The 25,543-nt window shown below is 42.1% G+C and overlaps 1 protein-coding gene across 6 annotated transcripts in view; it reads left to right on the top strand.

Moving 5' to 3' along the window:
- LOC145342916 (nuclear factor 1 B-type-like) overlaps window positions 1-8,478 on the top strand; it is a 309,688-nt gene extending 301,210 nt beyond the window's left edge. For 5 of the 6 annotated variants that reach the window (XM_080188530.1, XM_080188531.1, XM_080188528.1 and 2 more), the window contains one exon: window positions 6,386-8,478. In XM_080188530.1, the coding sequence (XP_080044656.1) occupies window positions 6,386-6,515 (130 nt within the window). In that variant the 3' untranslated portion in view covers window positions 6,516-8,478. The remainder of the gene's footprint in view (window positions 1-6,385) is intronic. The other variant, XM_080188533.1, reaches the window with a different exon arrangement.
- Window positions 8,479-25,543: the final 17,065 nt, after the last annotated feature.

Here is a 25,543-nt window from a genome sequence, read left to right as displayed (position 1 = left end):
CCAAATTTCCTTAGCCTCAGATACTTTTCATCGGAAAATCTAGCCTACTATAAAATCCACTATGAATCTCAGAAAATAGCTGTTGCTATGAATGAAATCGCTCTGCATGAATGAGCAAAGAATGTGTTCATGCATTCATGTGACATTCTGTTATCTGATATTCTTTTAGTTTAATAACCTGTTTGTTAAACGAACATCCGATTTGTTAAATAGTGGACTGAGAAGTTTCACTTGAAAACCTTAGTGTTTTCATTGCTAACATCACACAGCATGATGTCAAACCATACAGAACACACAGATAAAAGCTTAAAGGAATACCTGACCTATACTCACATCTGAAGCAAACTAGTCTTCACCTATTGGGCTAGATTTCCCGGGGCAGCATGGTCATCTCCCACCCCACTGCTGGCTTAAAGGTTTAGGAGATAGGAGCCTGACGCTGACCCAGGGCATCAATTTAATACCAGGAGCAGCATTAATAATTTTAAGATGAGACTTTTGCTCCAATTGGAGGAGGAAGGCATGCCTTAGAGAGGTAATGGCCGCAGCTCTGTAGTCCCAACAACACCAGGTGGAAGCAGTGTCCACTGCAGGGACGACTGAAAGCCCAACAAATAGGAGTCCGGGATATCACCAGGACTTGGCTTGAGAAGGCGGGTTAAAGGGGGAAGTATGGCATTTGGGGAGTTGGAGGTGGGGGTTGGGGGATGGACGTGGAGGGAGTGTCGTGGGATAGGCCGATCACGAAGGAAGTCCCCTCACACTTGCTCAACAACAATTAAAATTGCTGAGATTCCTGCATATCACGGACTTCCCCCTGCCATGTGTAAAACACCACTAGGGGCAGGATGAGGCCCATTATAACCATTAATTGATCACGTAAGGGCTTCACATATCCCAAGTTAAAAATGGGCAGGTAGGCATTGAGAAGTTCATCCATTGGATTTTACAAGCCCCCTTACCTTTAAACCTGCTAGCAGGCAACTGCAAATCCAGCCCACTGTCATTTTTAATTTTCTAATTCTAATTCTCATTTCTTTCTTCTTAGAATTCATTTTATAACCATCATAGCTTTCTTGTCTGGTCTCGAGTTTGCATGCGAATTTTGGCCTCAGCCTTGAGTCATTGAGCAGTGACTATGGGGAGCCAATAGTCCCCTCACCATATAATGATTTTCGGGATTTAGTCACTGCTGTCATTTATTGCAAAACATTTATTGCCTATCTCCAGCTACCCTTGTGAGCCATTTTCTTGAACTGCTACAGTCTGTTTGGTAAAGGTGTTGCCACAATACCGTTAGGGAATTCCGGAGTTTTGATGCAATGACAAGGGATGTCTAAGTTGGAATGGTGTGTGACTTGGATGTGATGGTTTTCCCATGCACATGTCTCTGTAGGTGTTGGTGTTCTGTGCTTTGGGATTTTTATCTCTGAGGTAGGACAGGCTGTCAACATGGTGCACTGGTTGATGTTTCGGGTAAGATTGTTCATCAGTTTGGTTAACTGTTGAATATTAAACCTGGAATTTACTTTGTAATCTGTTTCACATTAAGAAATGATCAAAGGAACTTGATACACACAATTTTATTGCGGATTTTCCCTACCTTACCTGATTGTCTTCCCTCTGGAATGTTCAAATTACACTTAATCATCATGACAGCCTAATGAACTCTACCTACTTAATTTTCACGAGTAGTCAATCATATTTGGCAGCTATTGTTAAGTCTTCAGCTTATTTTATCCAGTTGCTGCTGCCATCTTTGGTTTTATTGTTAAATCCACCTTCTTGAATACTATGGCGCCATCCTATATCAACAATGCCACTCTCTAAACATTTAAGTTAAGGCGAGTTAACTTTAAAAAGTCGCTCAAAGTTAAATGAAGGATCTTTCCAAATCATGTCTGGAACAGTAATGTTCCAGGGAGCTTCAGACTACTTCACTATAGATAAGTTGTACCCATCCAGTTTTACACAGCAAACCTAGTGTTGGAAACTGCTTCACAGTAACATTGTAAATTCACCCTTGGATTCCACTTCAACACCATTATTCCATGCAGGTGGGTGGTACGGGGTAGTGACCTTACCTAGGTATAGGGAGCATGAGGAGGACCTTCAGAACTCACCATACAAAAAGTTTACTCATGCAAACTAGGATGATTCTTCTGGAGGCATACACCATATAAAAAGTTTACTGACGCAAACTAGGGTGATACTTCTGAGGGGAACTCCTTAAAAAAAACTGACCCTATTCCATGAAACTTGGGGAGGCGTAGGAGGTACCTATGACCATAATGGAGTTGGCGTGGTCAGGACTGCTAGGATTTTTACAGGAGCTAATTGCACCATTTAAAGGTACTTTGTGGAGAATGGAGTGGAGAAAATGATTTGATGTCAAAATGGGAGAAAATGGTGATCACTTAATGGTTAATTTCCAAATAGAAGTAGAAATGGTAATAAAGTGTGAATGGTAACAGGCAGTGGGAATCCTTTGGCCTCCCCGTGGTGTGTTTCTCATGGTGGGAGGCAGAACACCATTTGCCAGTGTTGGAATCTTCTGGTCCCACTGCTGTCAATGGATCCACCTGTGATGTGGGTGCACTGTCAGTGGGACCAGATCCCGCTGGCGTGAACTGCCAAAGAATCCCAGCCAAGGTTAAGGGGCAGCAAAAGACACTCGAGACCCGGGATTTCCTTGTAACTGTTGTAACTTCACCAGATGTCTGTAGGCAATTTATAAAGATGTCAGCTTTGGCTCAGTGATAGTGTCATCTCCTGAGCAAAAGGTTTATGGGCCATTCCAGAGACATGCACCTATCCAGACTGGCATCTCATTATAGTGCTGAATGAGTGCTACACTGATGAGGTGCTGCCTTTTAGATTATAAACATCAGACTGAGGTTGCATCAGTAATCTGAGGTAGTCATAAAACAGTTCTCAAAGAAGAGCAGGGGAGATCTCTCAATGTCCCGGCCAATGTTCATTCAACTGCCAATACCACTAAAACAGATGATGCCAGTTTTTATTTCATTGCTGCATGTGGGATCTTTCTGCAAGATGTTTCCAACACTTCAACAGTAACAAGTTCAAAAGCACTCAGTTTTGATGAGTTGAGGGTCACACTCTTAAGGTGAACTCACCCTTTCTGAGCGCAAAGCCAATCTCAGCGCCAAGCCGGGCCAGTATGATTGGGGGAGGCGAGAAACCGGGTGCATTTCTCGTTTTTCATCTCTCACCCGATCGCACCACTCTGCCCCCATGTCAGCCTCTCATCAGAACTAGCAGGGTTTCCAGAATCTACTGTTTCTATTTCAGATTTCCAGCATCTGTAGCATTTTTCTTTTGTTATTGGAGAATTGCATTTGACAAACATATTAGAGATCTTCAGGGTGACTGATTGAATAGATAAATAGTATTCCGTAGGTGACCTGTGTATGTGTTTTCAGAGGTGGTCAATAAACCCTTTCACAAGATGTTTGTTAGAAAAATTCAGCTTTATGGCATAAGCCAAAATATTTCATCTTGAGCAGAACATTGGCAGAGAAAGTTAGGATAAATAGGTGCTACTTGGATTTGAGGGTTGGTGCCGGTTAGGAATTTGTTCTGCTGTATGTTCGTAATTTGAATTTGGGATGGACAATATTACTTTAAAATGTGAGTACACAACATTATGAACTGTGGTAAATATTGACGAGGACTGTAAAAAGAAACTTTAAGTATACATAGACAGATGAGTAGAATGGACAAATCAGTTACAGTGCAATTTGATATTGGTAAGTATATATATGTATTGGGAGGAAATCAAATAATGGGAATATGCACACAATAGAAAAATGTTGAAGGCATTTCTAAACAAAGGAACAGATGGGGCAGGATTTTATGGCCTCACTCGTTCCGAAACCGTAAAATCCTGCCCGAGGTCAACAGATTTTTTCATGGTCTGCTCCTCGCCCACTCCGATTCCCGTGGCGGGAGAAGGGTAAAGTTCCGGTCATGGTTTCAAATACATAATTCCATGAAACTATGACTGCAAGTAGGTAAAAAGAGCAAAGCAAAAACAATAGCTTTTTGGGATTTTATATATAGGAGCACAGTGTAAAAGAACAAAGAAATAATGTACAAAAGAGAGTTAGATTACCAAATGTAGTTTGGATTCCCTATTATAACATGCACATTAAAACCATGAAGAACAGAAAAGAGATGATGACAGAGATGGAAGATCAGCCATGAACAGGGACTGAGGCTATTTTCATGGGACAGAGAAGACTCCGTGGTTAGCACTGCTGCCTCACAGCGCAAGGTTCAATTCCAGCCTTGAGTGCCTGTGTGGAGTTTACGCATTCTGTCTATGTCTGCATGTGTTTCCTCCTGGTGCTCCGGTTTCCTCCCACAGCCCAGAGATGCACAGGTTAGGTTGATTGGCCAAGCTATCTTCCTCCTTAGTATCCAGAGATTAGCAGATTACTACAATTAGGACCTGAGTAAGTTGTTTTGTCGGAAAGATGGTGCAGGTTCACTGGGCTGAATGACCTACTTCTGCACTGTAGGGATTCTATAAGAACAGAATTAATGAGGATGATTTAAGTTATGAAGGATTCTTAGGCTGGAATGTTACAGCCGTTCACACTGGCAGGATTTTCCCACCCCACTGCAGTGAACGAAGATTTGGCTGGGTGCCAAATTCTCCAACCTCGCTGTAGCGGAGCGTGGTGTGAACGGCAAGTAAGATCGTACCTTAGTGAAGAGGAAAAGATTATTTCCTCTGGTTGTATATCAGTGATGAAAGATCATCCATTTTACATTATTACTAAGGGAGTGAGGAGAGTGATTCGGAGAAAATTGTCGGGACATAGACTGCTTTGCCACAAGAAAGCTTGGAATTTTTAATGGGCGAGCGATATGCATTTACTAGCCCTCCCAAAATGGACATTTTTTCATGGAAAATTGCAGAAATATGTGAGCAAAGAAAGATACAGATCTCCGGGAAGAGGCCATCAATGTTAAACTGTTTCCACATAGTGGTAGGACAGACCCAATGGGCTAAATATCCTAGTTCTGTGCTGCGCACCTTTTTATGAAGCAAGTATAAGATTTATGAAACAGATATTTGTTATTTGGCTTTTCGAGTTCTTTAAAATGAATGACTCATGCTTTTGCCTGTAATTGTAGCTAAGTGTCAGATTTAGGGAAGAATGATCCCATCCTTCGGCAGACAGCTGAGAGAAGCGTTTAAATAGATTTGAAAAATATTGTTGAAACCTTTCACTTTGTTAGCCAAACTGAGGTATATTCAAATAAAAACATAAAATCGTACTCAGCAGGTTAGTCATTGTCTGCAGAGAGAGAAACAAAGTGAAAACATGTGGATCTGTAATCTTTCATCAGAACTAAGGGCTAAATTTCACGGGTGGGGAGAGGGCTGGTAGATGCGTATCACTCGCCCACTGCAAGAAATGTCAATCCCAAACCGACCAGTGTTAACCAAGATCACCCGTAAGGTGAGGCTGGGACTTATGGCCCTCTGGTGGGGGTGAGGGGGAGCACAGACATACCCTTGAGAGCTGCCAGCCAATCTGACTGAGATTCATGCTTTAACATTCGAAGCAGTGTGACAGCTCAGTAGTGGGTGCTGCTGCTAGAGCTGCCAGTAGTCCCCAGGGTGAAGAGGACGTAATCTTCAGAACAAGGGAAGTCCTGGGTTCTGGAGAGGGAGGGATTAGGAATCCTAGAGAATGCGATTCTCAGGTGAAGGGGCAAGTTTTGGTAGTCAAGAGGAAAGTAACAAAGGGGCTGAGTAACATCTTGAGATGGGAGTGTGACTTGGATGAAAACAGCACTACCCTCCGTGCCGAAGAACATATCTCCTTCCTTTCTGCCTGTCTTGTAACCAGTTGGGTTAAAAACAATTGGCCTTCCAACTGCCACCCAAGTGGGCTGACACTTCTGTTGTCCTCCAACTTATGGGGAAAGGTGGTGGGCGAGCCAACCACCATATTTTACAACCCTGGGGGTTTGGGGAGGGGTTGGGGCGAGGGTAAAATGCGATTGTAGGGTTCGTTGAGATGCTTCAATACAACTCTGAGATTAATAAACAATAGCCTAAGAATGAACATTATTAGTGAGAAATTGCCTCATGTTAATGTAGTAGTCTTTTGTGCTTTAACGTAGTTTAGTTAAAATAAACAGCCCAAATCCTGTATTAAAATAGAGTCAAAGGAATATCTTGTAGAAACATATGTTAGGCTATTCATATCAATAATTTCTAAGTTACTAATTTAGTAGTTAATACACTGTACATAAATCAAGTATGTCAATTGATTAAATTGGTTTTAAACATACAATCCTGAAATAAGTTGTATTTATTTATCTGTGTCTTTTTGCTCCACAGTCCTGGTACTTGGGCTAGTCTGGTCCCATTCCAAGTGTCAAATGGGACTACCATCCTGCCAACGAATGTTCAGAATTACAGTTTAAATTTCATCAGTGAACCCTTCCTCCAAGCGGAAACAACAAATTGAGAACGACAAAGATCAAAAGTCATCTCTGGATCGAAAAGAAATGTTTTCAGAAACACAGACAAGTGATTGCTGCGTTCACAATCACCAAATTCTTGCAAGCTTAAAATCTGCATAAATGGTATTTCATCAGTGATATTAAGGAGGTGATTTTAGTCCTTGGATGTGAGGTCAGAGACCACATCCAAGAAACCGGCCTTTATTGAACAATGGGATCCACTAGGGAACAGTTGTTTAATTTCCAGATCTGACAAACTTAATACACTTATTAGCTTTTAGATGTTTAAGAGTTTGCATGTTTAGGCAATTAGTGGGGTTCAGGTATCTATTTTTTTCACTCAGTCCAAGAGTAGTAAAACTACAGCCCAGTCCTCCTGATTGATGAGGTTTGACTTGTACGATAAAGGCTGGGTGAGGAATGTACATGTAATTTTGTGTTTTCTACAAACTGTTGTCTGAGGGGACAAAAAGCCCACAAAGCACACAATTAGTCTATGCACACTATGCTACTGCAGAAAACAAAACAAAAAAAAACTTAGGTGCAGTTTTACTGGATTTAGGTTTGACAATTGGCTCACAAACTGTTTCTTGTCACTGAACCCTTTTTTCCTTTCATGTAATTAATTAATTAATGCTTAGTTATGCAGATCTGAACAGAACAAATTTGATAAGAGACAGCACTTGGAAAAGCACCATGGTGTAGTTTTAAGCAGTAATAGTCCCTCAAAAGGTTCAGATGCTTTGCAATGATCTGAATACAAGAATGAAGCTGACTGATAGTTTAATGTTGCCCTTAAAATGTCAGTAATTCTTAAAAAAAACTTAAGAGGCAAGTGCAATTTAACATATCTGATTGAGGGGATTAATGTAAGTCCTTGTGCCCTAGGACTCTAAATTGAGGGGATGTAATATAACCTTTTAAATAATTCTGAACAGTTTTTTTTGCCCCCGAAGAATGTGTATTAATTAAGGGAAAAAAAAATAGAATGAAAAATAGACACATCCTGCTGTGACATGCTTGCTTAGAAAGGCAATTAAACAGAATTGAAAATACTGCACTTGATTCCTTATACTCCATTACCTCTGTGGAGTTTAAAAAATATATAATATATATGTATCAGGTGTGTCAGGAAAAAAAAAGCATGGCATAAACAGTTTCTAAGAACACATGACACTGACGCGAAACAGTGTCCCATGGAGGGTGTTGGTGAACAGCACCGCAGTTTACAAATCAATGGCAACAGGGATGCAGCCGCTAAGTTTTTCGCACTCTACCGAGTAAACACTATTTTTAATCACAGGGTGCCGAGTAATGCATGGTGCTTTTCTTGCACAGTTAGCCTTGCTATCCGCCTGATAGTGCTAGTGGCAGGACTCCAGTGTGCATGGCAAGTCAATTTTGCCTCTTCTGTTTCTCTGTAACTCTAATAGATCTATCCTTGATTTGCACGAAGTTATATAGTCCACATTACGTGCCTTGCCTTTGAGATAAAACAGTGACATCACTGCACACGTTTGCTGCATATATTATAGCTCATCCTATGAAATCTACCATTTGTATGAAAAAAATTATTTTGTACTCCAGAGGACAGTGTGACATCACTAATTGTCAATATTCAAATACTTTGACTTTGTTATCTCATTTATAAAGCATATCATGGCTGTGTATAGTTGGTGCTTAAAATTTTTAATCAGCCAGTAATATTTTTCAGTATTTTTGGCAAGTTTTTTCTATTAATCTTTCATGTTTTTCATCTTTCAATTACTTGTTTGGGGGTTTTTGAACTTGTAAGAATTATGCAATACCAAGTTTTGTCTAAATAGGTAAAGCTTTTAGCTATATTGATTATCACGAGTTAGTATGCAGATTAGCTGATGTAAGCTTTTTTTCCATTTTAATTGACCAAAGTTGGCGCTGCTTTCTATGCAGCATGATAGGTCCTTACGAGATGGTTAGGGGAGGATGTCTTGGGGAGGGGTGGGTGGGGGGGGACATTTCTCTAAGAAGATCTCCACAGCGGAGCTGTGAAGCATAACACCATTCGCCAAACACAAGCTGCAAAGTAACTGTTCTGTCTACTGTGACAAGCTTTCAACTTGATCCTTCTACTGACTTTCCACCTGGGGTGCAAGATGAACTCATTGAATTTAAAGAATAAATAAATATTGTCTTTTTCACTGGAGACGGGCTTGACTTGAGCTTCAATGTTTATTGAGGAGCTTGGATTTTATCTTATGGAAACTTTCTTCCCAAAAACCAGAAGCAGAACTATGGGTCTTATATCTTCCTTTCACAGGCCAACTCTATTTACCCCCAAAGGTGCAATCATGTATCCAGTCACAAGTGGTTCTTTACAGATGAAATTATTTTACTTTTGCTTCTCTTGTTGTTCTGCTCAATCAAGCAAAAGATTAATTTCTTTCACTGTTGCAGGAGATGGTTTAAATAGATTGGCTTTTATCTTCTCAACATCGTCGGTTACTGATTGTTGAGTATTTACCATTCAAACATAGACCCAATCATCACAAACCCAGCTCAACTTGTAAGCTCAATGTGATGTTGAAATGTAATTTAAAACAAAGACACTGTTTATTAACCCTAAACTAATGCGAATCTGCACATTGTTTAATTGAGATTACACTACTAGAAGAAAACATACAAATCTCAAAGTAAAACTTTTTTTTAACGTCTCTGAATTGAATTATTTCTAAAAGAAAAACTACTGAAATGGTAAGCCGTAGAACTTGCTTCAACCTGTTTTATCCCATTTCAAAGTCTTTGTGCAAGGGGACGGAGCTGTTGCTTCCGAGCATAATGAGTAGTAGGTTTCCTGAGAACCAACTAAAATAGATGGGAGGGTTTTGCAACTCAAGTCAAGTCTCTGCCCTCCTCCTTCACCGGAATGCCAAATCTGAAAAATTGAAGCCACCCCGTTCTATATGCACTGTTTCTGCCTTTCCCTAAAGTGCTTTGCAGTCTTGGCCTTTGGTGTTGCCACTGAAGTGCATTTCCCCAGCATGATGTCGAAGTTAAGGCGCAGTAGATTGGGGTGAAAAAAAAGCAGTGTAGGAGACTTGTACTAAAAAAAAACTGGCAAAAACAAATATCTATAGCAATAGCTGTGGGAGTATGATTCAGGCACGGCAGCTCAGTGAATAAGTGTTAGTAGATTTGTTATGGTTGTGTAATGTGAGGGGAAACAAAGAAGGGTCTTGAAAATGAGCCACCTGCCTTGCAGACTAATTTGTACACTGTATAGTTTTGTTAAGAACATTTTAAAGTAATTACCCTTTTTTGTAATGCAAAAATTTTTTAAATGAGTTAATTGGGGGAAGAAATGATTATACTGGCTTTTGAAAGAGCAGTTTATTATGCCATTTTTAAGAGAAAGAAAATCCTGTCTGGAAACTGGACTTGAGTTAAAACTCTCCAGTTACCTAATTTATATATTAAAAAAAAGACTGTCCATATGGTGAGCTTGTGTATTCCTATGCTTAAAAAGCGTAGGTTCCTAATTTTTAATCCAGTTTTAAATGGAGAAAAGTTATATTTTATGAAGGTTATTTTGTTGTATTTAGTGTTGAAAAGGTTGGTTTTCAGAAACATTTCATAATGTCGGAAGGAATACTGTCTTTTTTTAAGTGTGTATGGCCTCCAGTAAAAGTTTGTGTGAATTTAAGTGTTGGTATTTATGACTAGAGTGAAAGTGCACAAGGGGTTTGGCAACAAATCCAGTGCAGGCATCCCAACCGATGAGTACACCCAGATAGGATTCCTGATTGATCACACTTGAAGCGTACTCGGGGAACCTACCTAGGGACTCTTGGCTGCGACCCTGGTAAGGATTTTGTTTTTGTTGCACACCACTGCGTTGCACTTGCACCGGACAAAGATTACGGAAAGATATCCCATATACAGTGTACAGTATTCTGTTTTTGAAAGGACAATGCGATGTTGCTGGCAGTTAGGTCCCAAGACGGATACCAGACATGGTTTACATATTCCTGTTAAAGTCTGCTGCTGATCGTAACCAGCTGTGTGCTTAGTCGATCTTCTTCCATTTTGACAGCAAAATTTGGACTTGCTTTTCTTTAATGGGTGCATAGCACATGCAAATTCAGTAGAAAAAAATCCATAAGAAAACTGAGGGAGAAAAGTGCTCTTTAGTTCTTTCATATTTGCAATTTTAACCCGATTCCACATATACCTTCCAAACAAATTCGTTCTTGAACTGTTTTTTTATTTTTAATGTATTCTTTTCAAGCATGCAGTTGGCAACTAGACAGGCTTCACTGGAATATGCAGCAGGACAGGCTACATCATTGGTTTAATAAAATAAAAGGAAGCCCAGACCACGGATGTTGCTTTCTTTTGGCCTGTATAAATGGCATTTGTACTAAATCCCTCTGGGCAGCAGAGGCTATGATGCACATGCCATGGCAGCAACTTCTTGTACTGTTTCCATCCCACAGCACTTTTGCCACATTGTTAATAGTTAAAGGGGACTTGTTGGAAATGGTCAATTTTCATCTTTTTTGTTGCAGTTTTTTTCCTTACAGGATGTATTTAATAAAAAAAAGAAAAAAAAGTTGCGCTAGGTATGAGTCTCTGGAAATATCTGTGTTTTAAGAGTTTACTGTATGTTTAAATTTGTAAAAATGGTCTCAGTGTCAGTGGTGACACTCCCCTCCCTAAATTATGCCTAGCTACTCTGATGAAAGCAGCATTTTCCAAACAAACCAACATTGAGTTAGGGTCAGTTGAAAATATTTTAATTGCAGACAATATGAGATTTTTCTAGGTAACTGTAAACAATTCTGAAGGTCCTTCTGACTGCTTAACTGAAAGGACTAGCTTATAATACAAAATACTTTAAAATTTTAGCAATAATGAAGTCCACTATGAAATATTGGCCAAGAACATGTTGCAGAGCGTCGGTTTGTCCCACGCTGTAATCTACATTTAATAAAAGCGAAAACTGCTGGAAACACTTAGCATCAGTGGAGAAAAGAGAAATATTAATGTTAAGATATAACCCTTTTATCAGAGGGCTGGGGAAGGGTTATAGCTGAAAGGGTCTTTTGTTAGTGTTCCGAAGAAGGGATAAACCTGAAATAATCCATTGTCTGAGTTCTCGTGATCTCCTAAATGTTTCAGCATTTTCAATGTTTACTTCCAATTGCCAGCATTTTGATTTTTCTTTTGTTATCTGCTTGTAATGCACATGTCAGGAGGGTCTAAACTAAATTTCACACAGTGTTGATTCACTGTTAATGCCTTCGAAATCTGAAACACTCAAAGAAAGTAAAATGTGATTTAAAAAGTACATGGTTTTGAGAATTTTCAAATAAATGTTACATACAAATATGTCTTAGTAGCCACAGTAGGGATCTTCATTCAATAGCCTTTAAAAGTAAGTATAATGCAAATGCTAGATAGACCACACCCTGACACAAAGTCATAGTTTCTCCTCCAGAATACTCTGCCATATAGCAAATCTCAGCATCCCTCTTGCCTGCTAAAGTCACAAGGATAGCCAGTTCCAATTAAAGCAACGAGTAAGACAAGTTCTCATCTTCTTCTGCCTGTTTGGACTAAAAAGACCACATTTTTACAATAGGATATGTGCCATCCAATGCAGTGAAGCTAGACGTTTCCAACAAATAAAAAGTTTTGTTGCAGGGTCATTGTGTTTAAGAGGCAGCAGTCGGGTCCACTGACACTGAAACCACTTTCATCACGGAACTGTTGTGTTTCTAAAGAAATAGCATGATGCATTTTTATTATCAAAACTGTGCTGCAGGGACTGATGTGTATTATCAACTGAAGGAATCTTGTTGCAGCCCTGGTCACTACAGTAATGTATGTTCCACAAATGGAGACCATGGGATGTGACAATGACTTATGTTAATGCAAAATAAGGATTCAAAACAAAAAAAAACCAGCATATGTTTACCAAAAATGTCAAACAAGCAGTGCCTGTTTAATTTTGCAGTCTCTGTTAAGTTCAGTTGTAAATCTATTCATTCAGACAACTTGCTTTCTGCAAAAGTGATCCAACTTGCAGAATATAAGGGTAATTCCTGCCCAGCTGTCAGCTTCCAAGAGCTTGTTTACCTGCTCCATGTTCACAGAGGCAGTTACACATATATATATATTGCATTGATGTGTGTAATAGCCCGAAGTTCCATTTAAGTCTTGACACTGCGCATTGTACAGATATTCTTTTCATCGTGAGTGTGGCTCCCAGTCAATCTGCAAAGAGCTCTTTCCAGATGGGAATTCTGAGAGGATTCTTACAATGTATTGTAAGAACTTTTGGAGATATTTCTCTTGAGATCAACTTTTGTAGGACTGTGTGTTTCCATAGATACATGATGCTACATTTAGTACAGTAGTAGGTAACAAGTAGTCAGTAAGTGCTTGCTAGCCATGCACCAGGGTTGTTCCATTTTGAAACTTGTGGGGTGTTAGTCCCGCGCATGCAGCCTGTATGGTTGCTGAAAGAAAAAGAAACAAAAAGGCTACTGTAATCACAACAACAGACGGTGTTCTCTGCAGTGCTCCCTGTTTGAGTGCAGATGTTGAGCTGGTTCAAAGCTGCAAACGATCAACTCCTTACAGGGTCTAAGTCTTTGCAAGTTTCAAACTGGTGTAAATTCAGCTTGACTTATGTGATTGTAACTGTTATATCCAGCCTATACTGCTAGCAGCTGCTCATACTGCAGTCAATTACTGGAAGTGGATATGTTTCCTATGCAAATAAAAGAAAAAAACAGTTTAAAAATAAAAATGAGCTATGCTACAACCACTTGTGTTCTGATTCTTTGTTCATTTCTGGGTTGGTAAGTGATTTGCTATTAATACAGCTGCACTGGTCCAAGCGCTGTTGGTTAATGAAGTTTGAGAGTTTGGGCAGAAGACCAAAAGTAGCTGCATCATGTCCTGACTGTAATTAAGGTGCTTTAGCCTTTAATTTGATCAGCTGAAGCATCATTGGGATAGAAATTCACTTTGGATGGGGACATTAAACAGATGGTATCAGATTGGCCACTGGTTACACACCGCACCTGATATACAGCTCCATTTCCCAGTCAGTGGGGTTCATTAGCAAGCAGAAAATGCTGAAAATACTCAGCATGTCAGGCAGCATTTGTGGACAGCAAAACAAAGGGCAGGAGTTTTCTGGTGGCATTTGCTGCCATCCAAAACATGGCAAACTCACTCCTGCTCCTGATGACTATCAATGAGCGCGCTGTGGATTATTTATTGGCTGGAGGCAAACCTTTTGCCTCCGTCTGGGGAGAAAGTCCCATTTTAGAACACTGCAGTAGAAATTGATTGGTTGGGCAGACTAGTCTCAGCAGTGCCACCAGGTGTGGTGGCCACTTCTAGAACAACGTCAAGTTCCATAGGGGAAAAAGTACTGGGATCCAAGGATGCAGGTAAGTCTGGGGGCCTCCTGAATTATTGCAAACCACTCCAAGTGCCCGTTGATTTTTTTTTACCCTAGTCATGGATTCCAAAATCTTACCCACTACTGATGTTAAGCTAACTGATCTACAGTTGCTAGGACTGTCCGTACACCCTTTCTTAAATATGTAATACATTTACTACTCTCCAATCCACTTGCACCTCCCCCTTATTGTGGGAAGATTGAAAGATTAAGGCAACCCTTCTACTCTCTCCACTCCCATTCCATTTAACTAGCTATCTAGACCTGCTTAGGAATAGCCAGCCTTTCCAGTACCTCCTCTATTCTAATTCTCAGTCCACTGTGTGCTGCCATTATATCCACATATACCAATTGCCACAAATCTCATCCTTAGTAAACACTGATAGAAATAACTAATTAAATATTCTAACCTACAATGTGCCTCTTCATATATATCACCCTCTTTAGTTCTGAAAGGGATGGTAATCTTATACCATCTCCTTCTTGTTTTTTTCTTTGTGTCCTCTCCCAAATATATTTTCTCACCCAAAATATTCATCTGACCTAAGAACATAAGAAATAGGAGCAGGAGTAGGCCATCTAGCCCTTCGAGCCTGCCCCGCCATTCAATAAGATCATGGCTGATCTGAAGTGGCTCAGTTCCATTTTCCCGCTTTCTCCCCATAACCCTTAATTCCCTTGCCTACCAAAAACCTATCTACCCGTGTCTTAAATATATTTAGCGAGGTAGCCTCCACCACTACAATGGCAGAGAATTCCAGAGATTCACCACCCTTTGAGTGAAGAAGTTCCTCCTCAACTCTGTTCTAAACTGCACCCCGCCCCCCCTTATCTTCAGGCTGTGCCCTCTAGTCCTGTTGTCCTTTCTGAGCAGGAAGAATCTCTCTACCTCTACCCTATCCATCCCCTTCATTATCTTATACATCTCTATAAGATCGCCCCTCATCCTTCTAAACTCCAACGAGTACAGACCAAGTCTATTAGTCTCTCTTCATAGTCCAAACCCCCCATCTCTGATATCAGCCGAGTGAACTCCTCTGCACTCCCTCCAAGGCCAAAATATCCTTGCGCAAGTGCAGCAAGCAAAACTGCACACAGTACTCCAGCTGCAGCCTCACCAATGCCCTGTACAGTTGCAGCAAGACCTCCCTGCTTTTATATTCTATCCCCCTCACTATGAAGGCCAGCATCCCATTCGCCTTCTTGATCACCTGCTGCACCTGCAGACTGGGTTTTTGCGACTCGTGCACAAGGACCCCCAGGTCCCTCTGCACCGTAGCAATGCTGTGGCTTTTCACCCTTTAAATAGTAATCCCTCCTACTATTATTCCTGCCAAAGTGGATAACCTCACACTTGCTAACATTGTACTCCATCTGCCAGGTCCTCACCCACTCGCTCAGCCTATCTAGATCCCTCTGCAGACTTTCCACACCCTCCGCGCAATTTGCTTTTCCACTCATCTTTGTGTCATCAGCAAATTTCGTCACCCTACACTCAGCCCCCTCCTCCAGATCATCTATATAAATGGAAAATAGCTGAGGCCCCAGCACCGATCCCTGCGGCACTCCACTAGTTACCAACCGCCAATCAGAATAGCACCCATTGATACCAACACTCTGCCTCCTATTAGACAACCAATCCTCTATCCACACTAACACCTTACCCCCAACTCCATGCCCCCTAACCTTCTGAAGCAACCTTTTTTGCGGCACCTTATCAAATGCCTTTTGAAAATCAAGAAACACCACATCCACCGGTTCCCCTCTGTCTACCACAATTTATTTAGTTATTTAGACCTATTTATTTAGTTTTTGTTTTGTCATAATCTCTATCTACCTCATTCTTTAAGCACCCTTTTTTAGACACTTTCACCTTAATTGAAATGTATTGCCTGCCTTGATGTCTCTCTTTCTTAAAGATAATAGCCAGAATTTTATCTACCCACCCACACCATCAATTGGAGCGGGCAAGGGGCATAGGTTGGGAGGGTCCATTGTCCTCGGTGGGATCTTACAGTTTTGTGATGAGTGAGGCCGTAATATCCTGTCCAATCTATTATACTTTTACAGTTCTTTTCTGTCAGTCAGGCCCTGCGCCCCCCCCCCACAACTTTCCAGCATGAATCACTCCAAGGCAGTATTCTGGTAAGTATGCCCCAAAAAAGCAAGACATTCTCACATTTTCCCACTTGCACTTGTTTTTTTTGGGAGATTCACAACCATGATGCTTCACTGTTCTACTGACATTGGGAAGCCATTATTGAGACAAATTTGATTTAAGAACACAGTTTAACTATAACAAATGAATTAACTTTTGACAATAGAGTGATATTTAAACAAGAAAAGAAACAGTTCTTAACTGCTGACCTCTCACTATGTGTTCCAATTCAAGCAATATTCCTCTTTACAACTCGGCAGCAAAACACAGGCTTACATGTTTGTCTCAGTTCACAGGCCTTTAGCTCTCAGAGAGGTCTTTTCAGAGAGAAAGTCACTTCTCCTTTCTGGCAGTCCAGACAGAAAAGCTGCTTGTATTTTTAAAATGAAACTGAAATGGTATTTTATTGCTACAACTTTAGCCCCTCCAATTAAACACTTGACTCTGTACATGTTAATTAACCTAATCAAAACTGTACTCTGTAAGTCCAGGGGGAACCTAAGTAAATACAAATGCATTAGCTCAGCTTATAACAAATACCTCATGTACTCATCCTATTCTCCCAGCTATCAATTGAAAGGATTAATTTGACAAAACAGCTGAATTTTAAACATACCACTTACAAGAAACACAACATACATATAGTTGTTAAAGGCACAGTATCAATGCATCTCCCCTTTAAAAAAATGAACCAAGGGTGGCATGGTGACACAATGGTTAGCACTGCTATCTCACAGTGCCAGGGACCTGGGTTTGATTCCCAACTTGAGTCACTGTCTCTGTGGAGTTTGCAAATCCTCCCCATGTCTGCGTGGATTTCCTCCAGGTGCTCCAGTTTCCTCCCACAATCCAAAGATGTGTGGGTTAGGTGGATTGGCCACACTAAATTGCCCCTTAGTGTCAGGGGGACTAACCAGGGTAAATGCATGGGGTTATGGGCATAGGTTCTGGATGGGACTGTGGTCAGTGCAGACTCAATGGGCCAAATGGCACTGAAGGATTCTATGATTCTAATATGAAAAAGTGGCTTTATTTTTCAAAACCTCTAGTTTTTAAAGTATTAGTACTACTTAAGAAATATATGTATGTATTCTAAGCATGAAAACATAAGAGGAGTATAGTCCAGTTCAGTACGTCGCTTCCAACACTGAACCTTCCTTCTTCTTTCATCAACATTGTGATAAAGCATCTATAATCATGGTCTCGCTTCCTTTCTTTTTCAGCTGCTTACTCTTTCTTTTCAGAGGCTTCTTTCTGTTCTTGATCCCACTTTCATCCCGAGTCTGTGCTTGGTTTCATTGTCATGATTAGAAATTAGTTGCGATAATGTCTTCAGGAAACTGGGCAGGATCCAAAGGGTAAAACTTTACATTGAATGCAAACAGGCACTAACAAATTTGAATTTGCTTTTTAATTTACTGAGTCCAACTAGTTCTTTTGCTTTTCAGAGTCCCCGAAATATCAAACCGAAGTAACCTTTTCCCCAGAAGGTTGAGCTGCTCCCAGACTTTGTCAAAGAGAATTTGTCCCTTCTCTTTGCATGCTTTCTCAAATTTGCATGTACGTCCAGGGACACCCAGAAGGGTCATTTTAGCCCCTTTCCCTTTACTTGTTAACTAGCCTTAATTGCTCTGTCAGATAGTCCAACTCCACCTATTGTTGTGAAATGGTACGCTCAAAATTCTTCCCAGATTCCCCAATTTATAGTTTGGGATTTGAGATTAGGATTTTCTTCTTTCCATGGTTCTTGGCCTACATTAGTGGACTGTCAATTGCAACACAATTCTCAACTCTGAAACTGTTAGAAAGCCTTCGTACTTATTCTTCTCTCCCCCAAGAAGCTACCTCGATGAAGTCAATTGGACAATCTTGTATTATGAAAGTAAAAGTAAATCTTTTTGTTCCACTGTGGTTTGTTAATGATGCCAAAGGGAAGCTGCTTGTAGTGGAACAGGCCCCCGTGTGTGACTATCGTTAGTGAAGGTTGTGAATCCCTCACTATCTCCATCTGCAGATAGGCCATTTTGGAGAATTCCTTTCCTCCTGCCAGCCCACCGAGTAGGTTCTCTATTGGTCCGTACACACAACTGGGTTTACTGTCACTTTAAAATCCCCACAGATTCTCACCGATCCGTCTGATTACATGACTGGAATAATCAGGCTGGCCCATTCACGGGTGGTCAGAGGTTCCAATGTCCACCAGCTGTTCCAACTCAGCTTCCACTTTAGGCCTAATGGCGTAAGGTACCAGATGTACCTTCAAACTCCTGACAGCCTTCATCTCTTCAAGGGTTCCTTGGAAGACATCCTTATATTTTCCCAACATGTAACCTCGTGTTCGAGTTCTAACCTTGTGTTTGAGTCTGCCGGTTTATTTACTATGCACCAGTTCAATTTCAACTTCTGTGAGCAGGAGTGTCCGAATCAGGCTGGGTAGTTGCGTTTTATAATGGTAATTCTGCACGTTAGTCCTTCAACTGTACCTTCACCAGTTCCTAACCCTTGAGAGGACCCATTTGCTCGGTATATGTTCATAATCCAAAAATGTGTAGGATAGGTGGCAACACCATGCTAAATTGCCCCTTAGTGGTCACAGATGTGTAGTTAGGGGGGACTAGCAGGATAAATGCATGGAATTATTAGGATAGGACAGGGGTGGGCCTGGTTAAGATACTCTGTCAGAGAGTTGGCGCAGACTCGATGGGCCAAATGGCCTCCTATGGGATTCTATGTAATCTTTGCAGGCTTCAATAGCTAAGCTTTTAAGTTCTCCAGGTATACTGTTTTGAGAATCAAAGACACAGCTGCCCCTGTGTCTGCTTCCATTTTCACAGTTTTCCTTTCCAGTTTACGGAGAACCAGAAGTGACCGGTTTTACCTTGTACCGATAAAATATTTAGCCTGAGCTCTGGTTGGTCTGGACCTTCTGTAGACCCAGCTGACTTCCAATCCTTTCCATGGTGCAATATGAATTTTATTTCCTACTCTCTAGATTTAGTTGCACCTGGAAATTCTGGGAATGTGACCAACTCACTTGCACTTGCGACACTGGGCTTCTTGTGTCCAGCATTTCGATTGCTTATGGCCTGCCCTGCAATGTCAACAGCATTTTACTTACAGCGTCAATACCTGTAGGGCTTCCACTACCTTGTGCAGCTGGGCACTGACACCCAACTGTGCTTCTTCTCTGGCAGCTAATTCCATGGAAGTTGTGATCTCCAGTGCAGATTTAAATTGTAAATTCTTTTCAGCCAATAACTTCCCGTGAACATACTGGAGGCCACAAACCAGCCGGTCCTGTAAAGCACCCTGGAGTGTGCTTCTGAACTCATAGTGCTCAGCCAGCCTTTTCAGAATTGCTTAATGGACTCTCCTTCGAGTTGGTCTTGTTTGTAGAATCAAAAACGCTCAGCAGTTATTAAGGTGTTGGAGTGAAATGAGTCATTAATGCATCACATGATTCCTGGTAAGTCTTCTCAGCTGGTCTGTGCGTTTATATCAGACTTTTCAGAGTAGTGAAGATCTCACTCTCTATGGTGCGTAAGAAAACCATTACAACAAGGTTCTTAGACACGTTAGTTGCTGGCAGATAAGCGCTAAAGTGCTCTGCATAATGTATCCAGCCCTCTGCCTCTTCATCGAAGAGTCCTAAGGCACAAAATTTGGCTGCCACTTTGTTTTTCTGCCAGCAGGAAATTTCCCACCAAATGCGAATAGGCCTGAAGTCTCCTTCGCTGGCAGCCTGAGTGCCCTTGGCTGTCATGAGCTAAGCCCAAATACTTCCATTTGCCAACCCCATAGCATGAGTCCTCTCAGTGCCCACTTTCCGCAACATTTTCTGGCTGGGCTCCCAGGCAAGCCCTGCCTTCCCCTGAACGGTCGGCTCAGACTGAAGTAAGGTGGTTGGAACACTCCTGCCATGCTTCATGGGGTTGCCACACCATAGTTCTTTTCCAGTGCCATTCCTCAAAGTCCTGCTTGATCTCATCCTACTTTCTCAGCGGAATGCATAGCCCATGACACCACCTTGTCGCCAATTATTATGTATGATCCTATGGACTAAGGGGCATAAAGAATCACAAGGTAGGCTTGAATACTTCACTTATTGGGAGTTGTATATTGAAGGTTTGTACTCATTCACAGTCAGGCCGAAGACTGCCCAACATGGCCCCGCACATATCCCAGGGTCACCTGGCCCATATTCTTAAAGGGGCAGCCTGCACCCCAACATATGTAAGTACACCACACTCATCACTCTCACACTGCTCCCTCTCAGGCTTACTTTTTAATCTTCTTGTTATTCTCACACAATTCTGCCTCAGACGCATTCTTTAATCATCTTGTCACTTACACTACTCACTCTCTGTATCCCCCTTTAATCCTCTTGTCACTCCCCTTTCAATGTCACTATTTATTCTTCTTGTCATTCTCACTCTGTGCCCTTCGACATGCTGATTAATCCTCTTCTCAATCTCCACTTCTTCCTCTCAGGATTTAACTTTCGGTCTCTTGTCACTCTCACACTTCTTTCATTTATTCTCACTCTTTAATCCTCTTATGGCATTGATCCCTCTCAGGAACATTCTTTAATCCTATTTTCACTCTCACAGTACTCACTCTGATTCAGTCACTCTTACACTGTTCCCTTTCAGACTCACTGTTCCGTCCTCTTGTCACTCACTTGTTCTTCCCTCTCAGGATCAGTCTTGTTACTCACACATTTCTCCCATTGTCACCCTCACACTTCTCCCTCTCATACTCACCCTTTAATTCTCTTTTTACTCTCACACAGCCATGGATAACAAAGGAGGTGAAGGGAAGTGTTAAATTAAAAGCGGAGGAATTTAGAGTAGCTAAGAGTAGTGGGCGAGAAGAGGATTGGGAGAGGTTTAAATGTCAACAAAGATTGACAAAGAAGTTGATAAAGAAGGGTAGGAGAAACTATGAAGCTGGGCTAGCGCTTAATATAAAAAAGGATAGCAAGAGTTTTTATAAATATATAAAAAGGAAGAGGCTGGCTAGGGTGAACGTTGGTCGTTTAGAGGATGAGAAAGGGGACCTAGTGGTAGGGGATGGGGATGGGGATATGGCTAAGGTATTGAATAACTTTTTTGTTTCTGTCTTCACGGAGGAGGACGTGAATAATTTGCCGGGTGTTAGCGATGGAAAGGTGGTAGGACTGGAGGGTCTTAATGACATTACTGTTACTAGAGAGGTGGTGCGCGACAGACTGGAGGGGCTGATTGTGGACAAGTCCCCAGGACCGGATGGAATGCATCCGAGGGTTCTGAAAGAAATGGCGGAGGTGATAGTGGATGCCTTGGTGGTTATTTTCCAGACGTCGCTGGATTCCGGGGAAGTGCCGGAGGATTGGAAAACGGCTAATGTTACGCCGTTGTTTAAGAAAGGTGCCAGGCAAAAGGCGGGGAATTATAGGCCGGTTAGGTTAACGTCTGTGGTAGGTAAAATGTTAGAATCCGTCATTAAGGAAGAAATTGCGAGGCATCTTGAAGGGAACTGCTTGATAGAGCAGACGCAGCACAGTTTCATTAAAGGGAAGTCGTGTCTGACAAATTTACTGGAATTCTATGAGGATGTGTCTAGGGCGGTGGATAGAGGAGAGCCGGTGGATGTGGTCTTTCTGGATTTTCAGAAGGCGTTTGACAAAGTACCTCACAAGAGGTTATTGCAGAAGGTCAAGGGACATGGAGTTGGGGGTAGGGTGTTAGCATGGATAGAGGATTGGTTGTCAAATAGGAGGCAGAGAGTGGGGGTCAACGGGTGCTATTCGGATTGGCGGATGGTGACTAGTGGAGTGCCCCAGGGGTCGGTGCTGGGGCCTCAGCTTTTTACCATTTATATAGATGATCTGGAGGAGGGAACTGAGTGTAGGGTGTCGAAATTTGCTGATGACACCAAGATTGGGGGAACAGCAAATTGTGCGGAGGGTGTGGAGAGTCTGCAGAAGGATCTAGATAGGCTGGGCGAATGGGCCAGGAAATGGCAAATGGAATTTAATGTTGGCAAGTGCGAGGTGGTCCACTTTGGTAGGAATAATGGTAGGAAGGACTATTACTTACGTGGCGAAAAACTGCAGCAGGTGACGGTGCAGAGGGACCTCGGGGTCCTTGTGCATGAGTCGCAAAAACCCAGCTTGCAGGTGCAGCAGGTGGTCAGGAAGGCAAATGGGATGCTGGCCTTCATAGCGAGGGGGATTGAATATAAAAGTAGGGAGGTCTTGCTGCAGCTGTATAGGGCATTGGTGAGGCCGCAGCTGGAGTACTGTGTGCAGTTTTGGGCGCCGCACCTGCGCAAAGATATTTTGGCCTTGGAGGGAGTGCAGAGGAGGTTTACTAGGCTGATACCGGAGTTGAGGGGGTTGAGCTATGAGGAGAAGCTGAATAAACTAGGCTTGTACTCATTAGAGTTTAGAAGAATGAGGGGAGATCTCATTGAGATGTATAAGATGATGAATGGGATGGATAGGATAGAGGTGGAGAGACTCTTCCCGCTCAAAAAAGACAGTAGGACTAGGGGGCACAGCCTCAAGATAAAGGGGGGGCGGTTTAGAACGGAGTTGAGGAGGAACTTCTTCACTCAAAGGGTGGTGAATCTCTGGAATTCTCTGCCCGTTGAAGTGGTGGAGGCTGCCTCGCTAAATATTTCTGAGACGCGGGTTGATGGGTTTTTGATAAGAGAGGGGATTAAGGGTTATGGGGAGAGGGCGGGAAAGTGGAACTGAGCCACGATAGATCAGCCATGATCTTATTGAATGGCGGGGCAGGCTCGAAGGGCTAGATGGCCTACTCCTGCTCCTATTTCTTATGTTCTTATGTTCTTATGAGTCTCTCAGATTCATTAACCAATCTTCTTGTTACTCTCACACTGCTCCCTCTCACCATTGCTCTTAAATTCTATGGTCTCTCACACTGCTTCCTCTCAGACTCACTAATCATTTATCTTGTTATTCTCACACTGGTCCCTCAAGGACTCATTTTTTAACCCCCTTGTCACTCTCACACTGCTCCCTCTCAAGACCATGCTTTTATTCCTCTTTTCATATTTAGGAGTTGTTTACAAGTAACTCCATTGCTTTAATTGAACGTTGTGACTACTTTCCGGTGGTATCATTTGTTGAGTGCCAGGGAACTTTCTAGAAGGATGTGCAAAGTTTAAGGTAAAAAGTGGTACTTTGAGTCCTTTCCTCAGCAGAAATTTGAGAATCACATTTGCAACATATACCCTGAAGATCAGCTTCAGAGAAGAGCAAAGAAGATCTGAAGAACCACGAGGAAGATTCATACCTGAGGATGGACCTAGTCAGTTCACTCAAGTGGGTAATATTTGTTTTCAGTCAAACTTAATGTTAAATGAGTTAAAATTAAATTAAAGTTCAATGTATTAAAGTTAAGACTGAAGTTACATGAATTGAATTGAGTAAGTTAAAGAATTGCAATTAATATATATTTATGTTGAGTATTGGTATCTGAACCATTAAATAAAGAGTGAAGTTGTTTAAATGAAACAAAATAAGTTTACTCAGTTCTTTGTTAGTCACACAAAGTGAAAATATCTAGATGGTGAGGGGAGGTTTGAGTATTCCAGTTGGATAGCTTTTGGTGTCTCGTGTGGGAATCAATAGGAAGTTCTGAAATCAACTCGAAATCCAAACATACTCTCAGCCCGACCCTGAATTAAGGGGGCAGGAGCCCCATGTAATGGCCAGGATTCAAATGGTTGAACACGGAAAGAGATGGATTGACCAGTAATTGAAAATAAACCAGGTATTTGCTGAGTGTAAAAAAACAAGCAGCAGAATTTGTGACATGAAATGAGGTTAATGGGGGGGTGGGGGGAGCTGGCGGGGTAAAGGTTATCTCTGCAGATCAAGCGAGGGTTATTTTGTGCACCTCCAGTGTACTGGCTCAGAGGAACTGAACAGGAATTTAGTGAAAACCGGACCTCTATATTGGCTGCCTCCCTTAAACGAAGCCTGAAGTGTAGAGAATGGCAAACTATCAAGAATGGGAAGAGATACTCAATATGTAAATGAGAAGTGGCCCAAGAGAATCGAGCATTGTAGTACTTGGTGCCGGGTCTGGGGCCCGTGGGTCAGAGATGTTGGGAAGAAACATGTAGGGCCCGATTTTACCAACAAGTTGCACCTGTTTTCAGGTGCAAAAACTTGGTAAAGTCAGGCATGAGGCGAGTAGTGTGATCCACGAGCACCTCCACGCCCGTTCCCCCTTTACCAAGTAGCTAAAATGGCCGTGATTGGCACCGCACCCAAAATGGGTGTGGTGTCAATTTAAATACATTTGCATGTGTTTAAATTGACTTACTGGGCTGGACACCCAAACTTATCTGCATTTCCCACTTTACCACTGTGTTCGCCATTCCAGATTAGGCATGAAACAGACATGGTCCACAAAGGTCTCTTTCGGGCACTCCAGCTTCTGAGGAGGTAAGTTCAGAGCTTCCAGTGCCTCTCTAGCTCAACTCAGTGGTGGGGAGGGGGGATGTGGAAGGGAGGCAGGTCAGATGGTTCTCTGTTGTCAGGGGAGGGGAGGCCAGATTGTTCTCTGGTGGAGGCAGGTAATATTGAGGAGGAGGAAGGGGGTCAGATAGATCTCTGGTGAGGGGGGGAACGGAGGGGTGCAGGGGCAAGTGGGGTCTGCTACCACTCTGAGGGTGATCAATGGGGGTAAGGGGAGTCCGCTGCCACTCTGCATGCGATTGGGAAGTGGGGCAGGGGATCGCAATTGGCCTGGGTGGTGGAGGATGGATGGATAAGGGGGGAGCAGTTATATTGTGGAGATGGGGCAATGTCTATGGGAGCCATCGCTGTGGCAGGGGAGCGTTTTTCAAATTTTGTTTTTACTACGCATGTGCAGTTGAAGGCTGCGATTGGGGCAGCAGCGTTTCGGGTGCGATAAGCCCCGTCCATAGGCTTCTGCAACGCGATTTAGAATCGCTGCTTTTTTTCAGGCAGAGGATGTGTGCAGGTGCCGGAGAACAGGTTTACAAGTCAGATCTGGATCACTCCCAGATTCAGCACTTCGAATCAAAATGGTAAAATCGGGCGTGTAGAGTACAAGTGAAGCATGTTTCTAAACTTAGTAAGGCTATAGCGATCACCAATTGTTTGGAGCAGTTACGAGAGAAAAGGTCAGAGAAAGTGAAATTAAAAGATGAGTTAGAAAATATGAGACAGGAGAATGAAAAATTACTTAAAAAGGTGATGGAACAAGAGTAAAAGGGAGAGATAAATTTGTTTCACATGGGCTAATTTCAGACTCAATATGAGAAAGCTTATCAGGAAGTGTAACGTGCAAACAGTAATTGTAATGTGGCCAAAGGATTCTGGCTGAGTTGAATGAAAGTGCATGAATTTACAGGCCACAGTTAAAGTCTTG

This window comes from Carcharhinus amblyrhynchos, chromosome 5 (genome assembly GCF_965287045.1).
Source record: "Carcharhinus amblyrhynchos chromosome 5, sCarAmb.v2.hapA, whole genome shotgun sequence".
NCBI classification, from domain to species: domain Eukaryota; kingdom Metazoa; phylum Chordata; class Chondrichthyes; order Carcharhiniformes; family Carcharhinidae; genus Carcharhinus; species Carcharhinus amblyrhynchos.
Note: the sequence above shows the minus strand (reverse complement) of the source record. Positions and strands in the feature narration are given on the sequence as shown.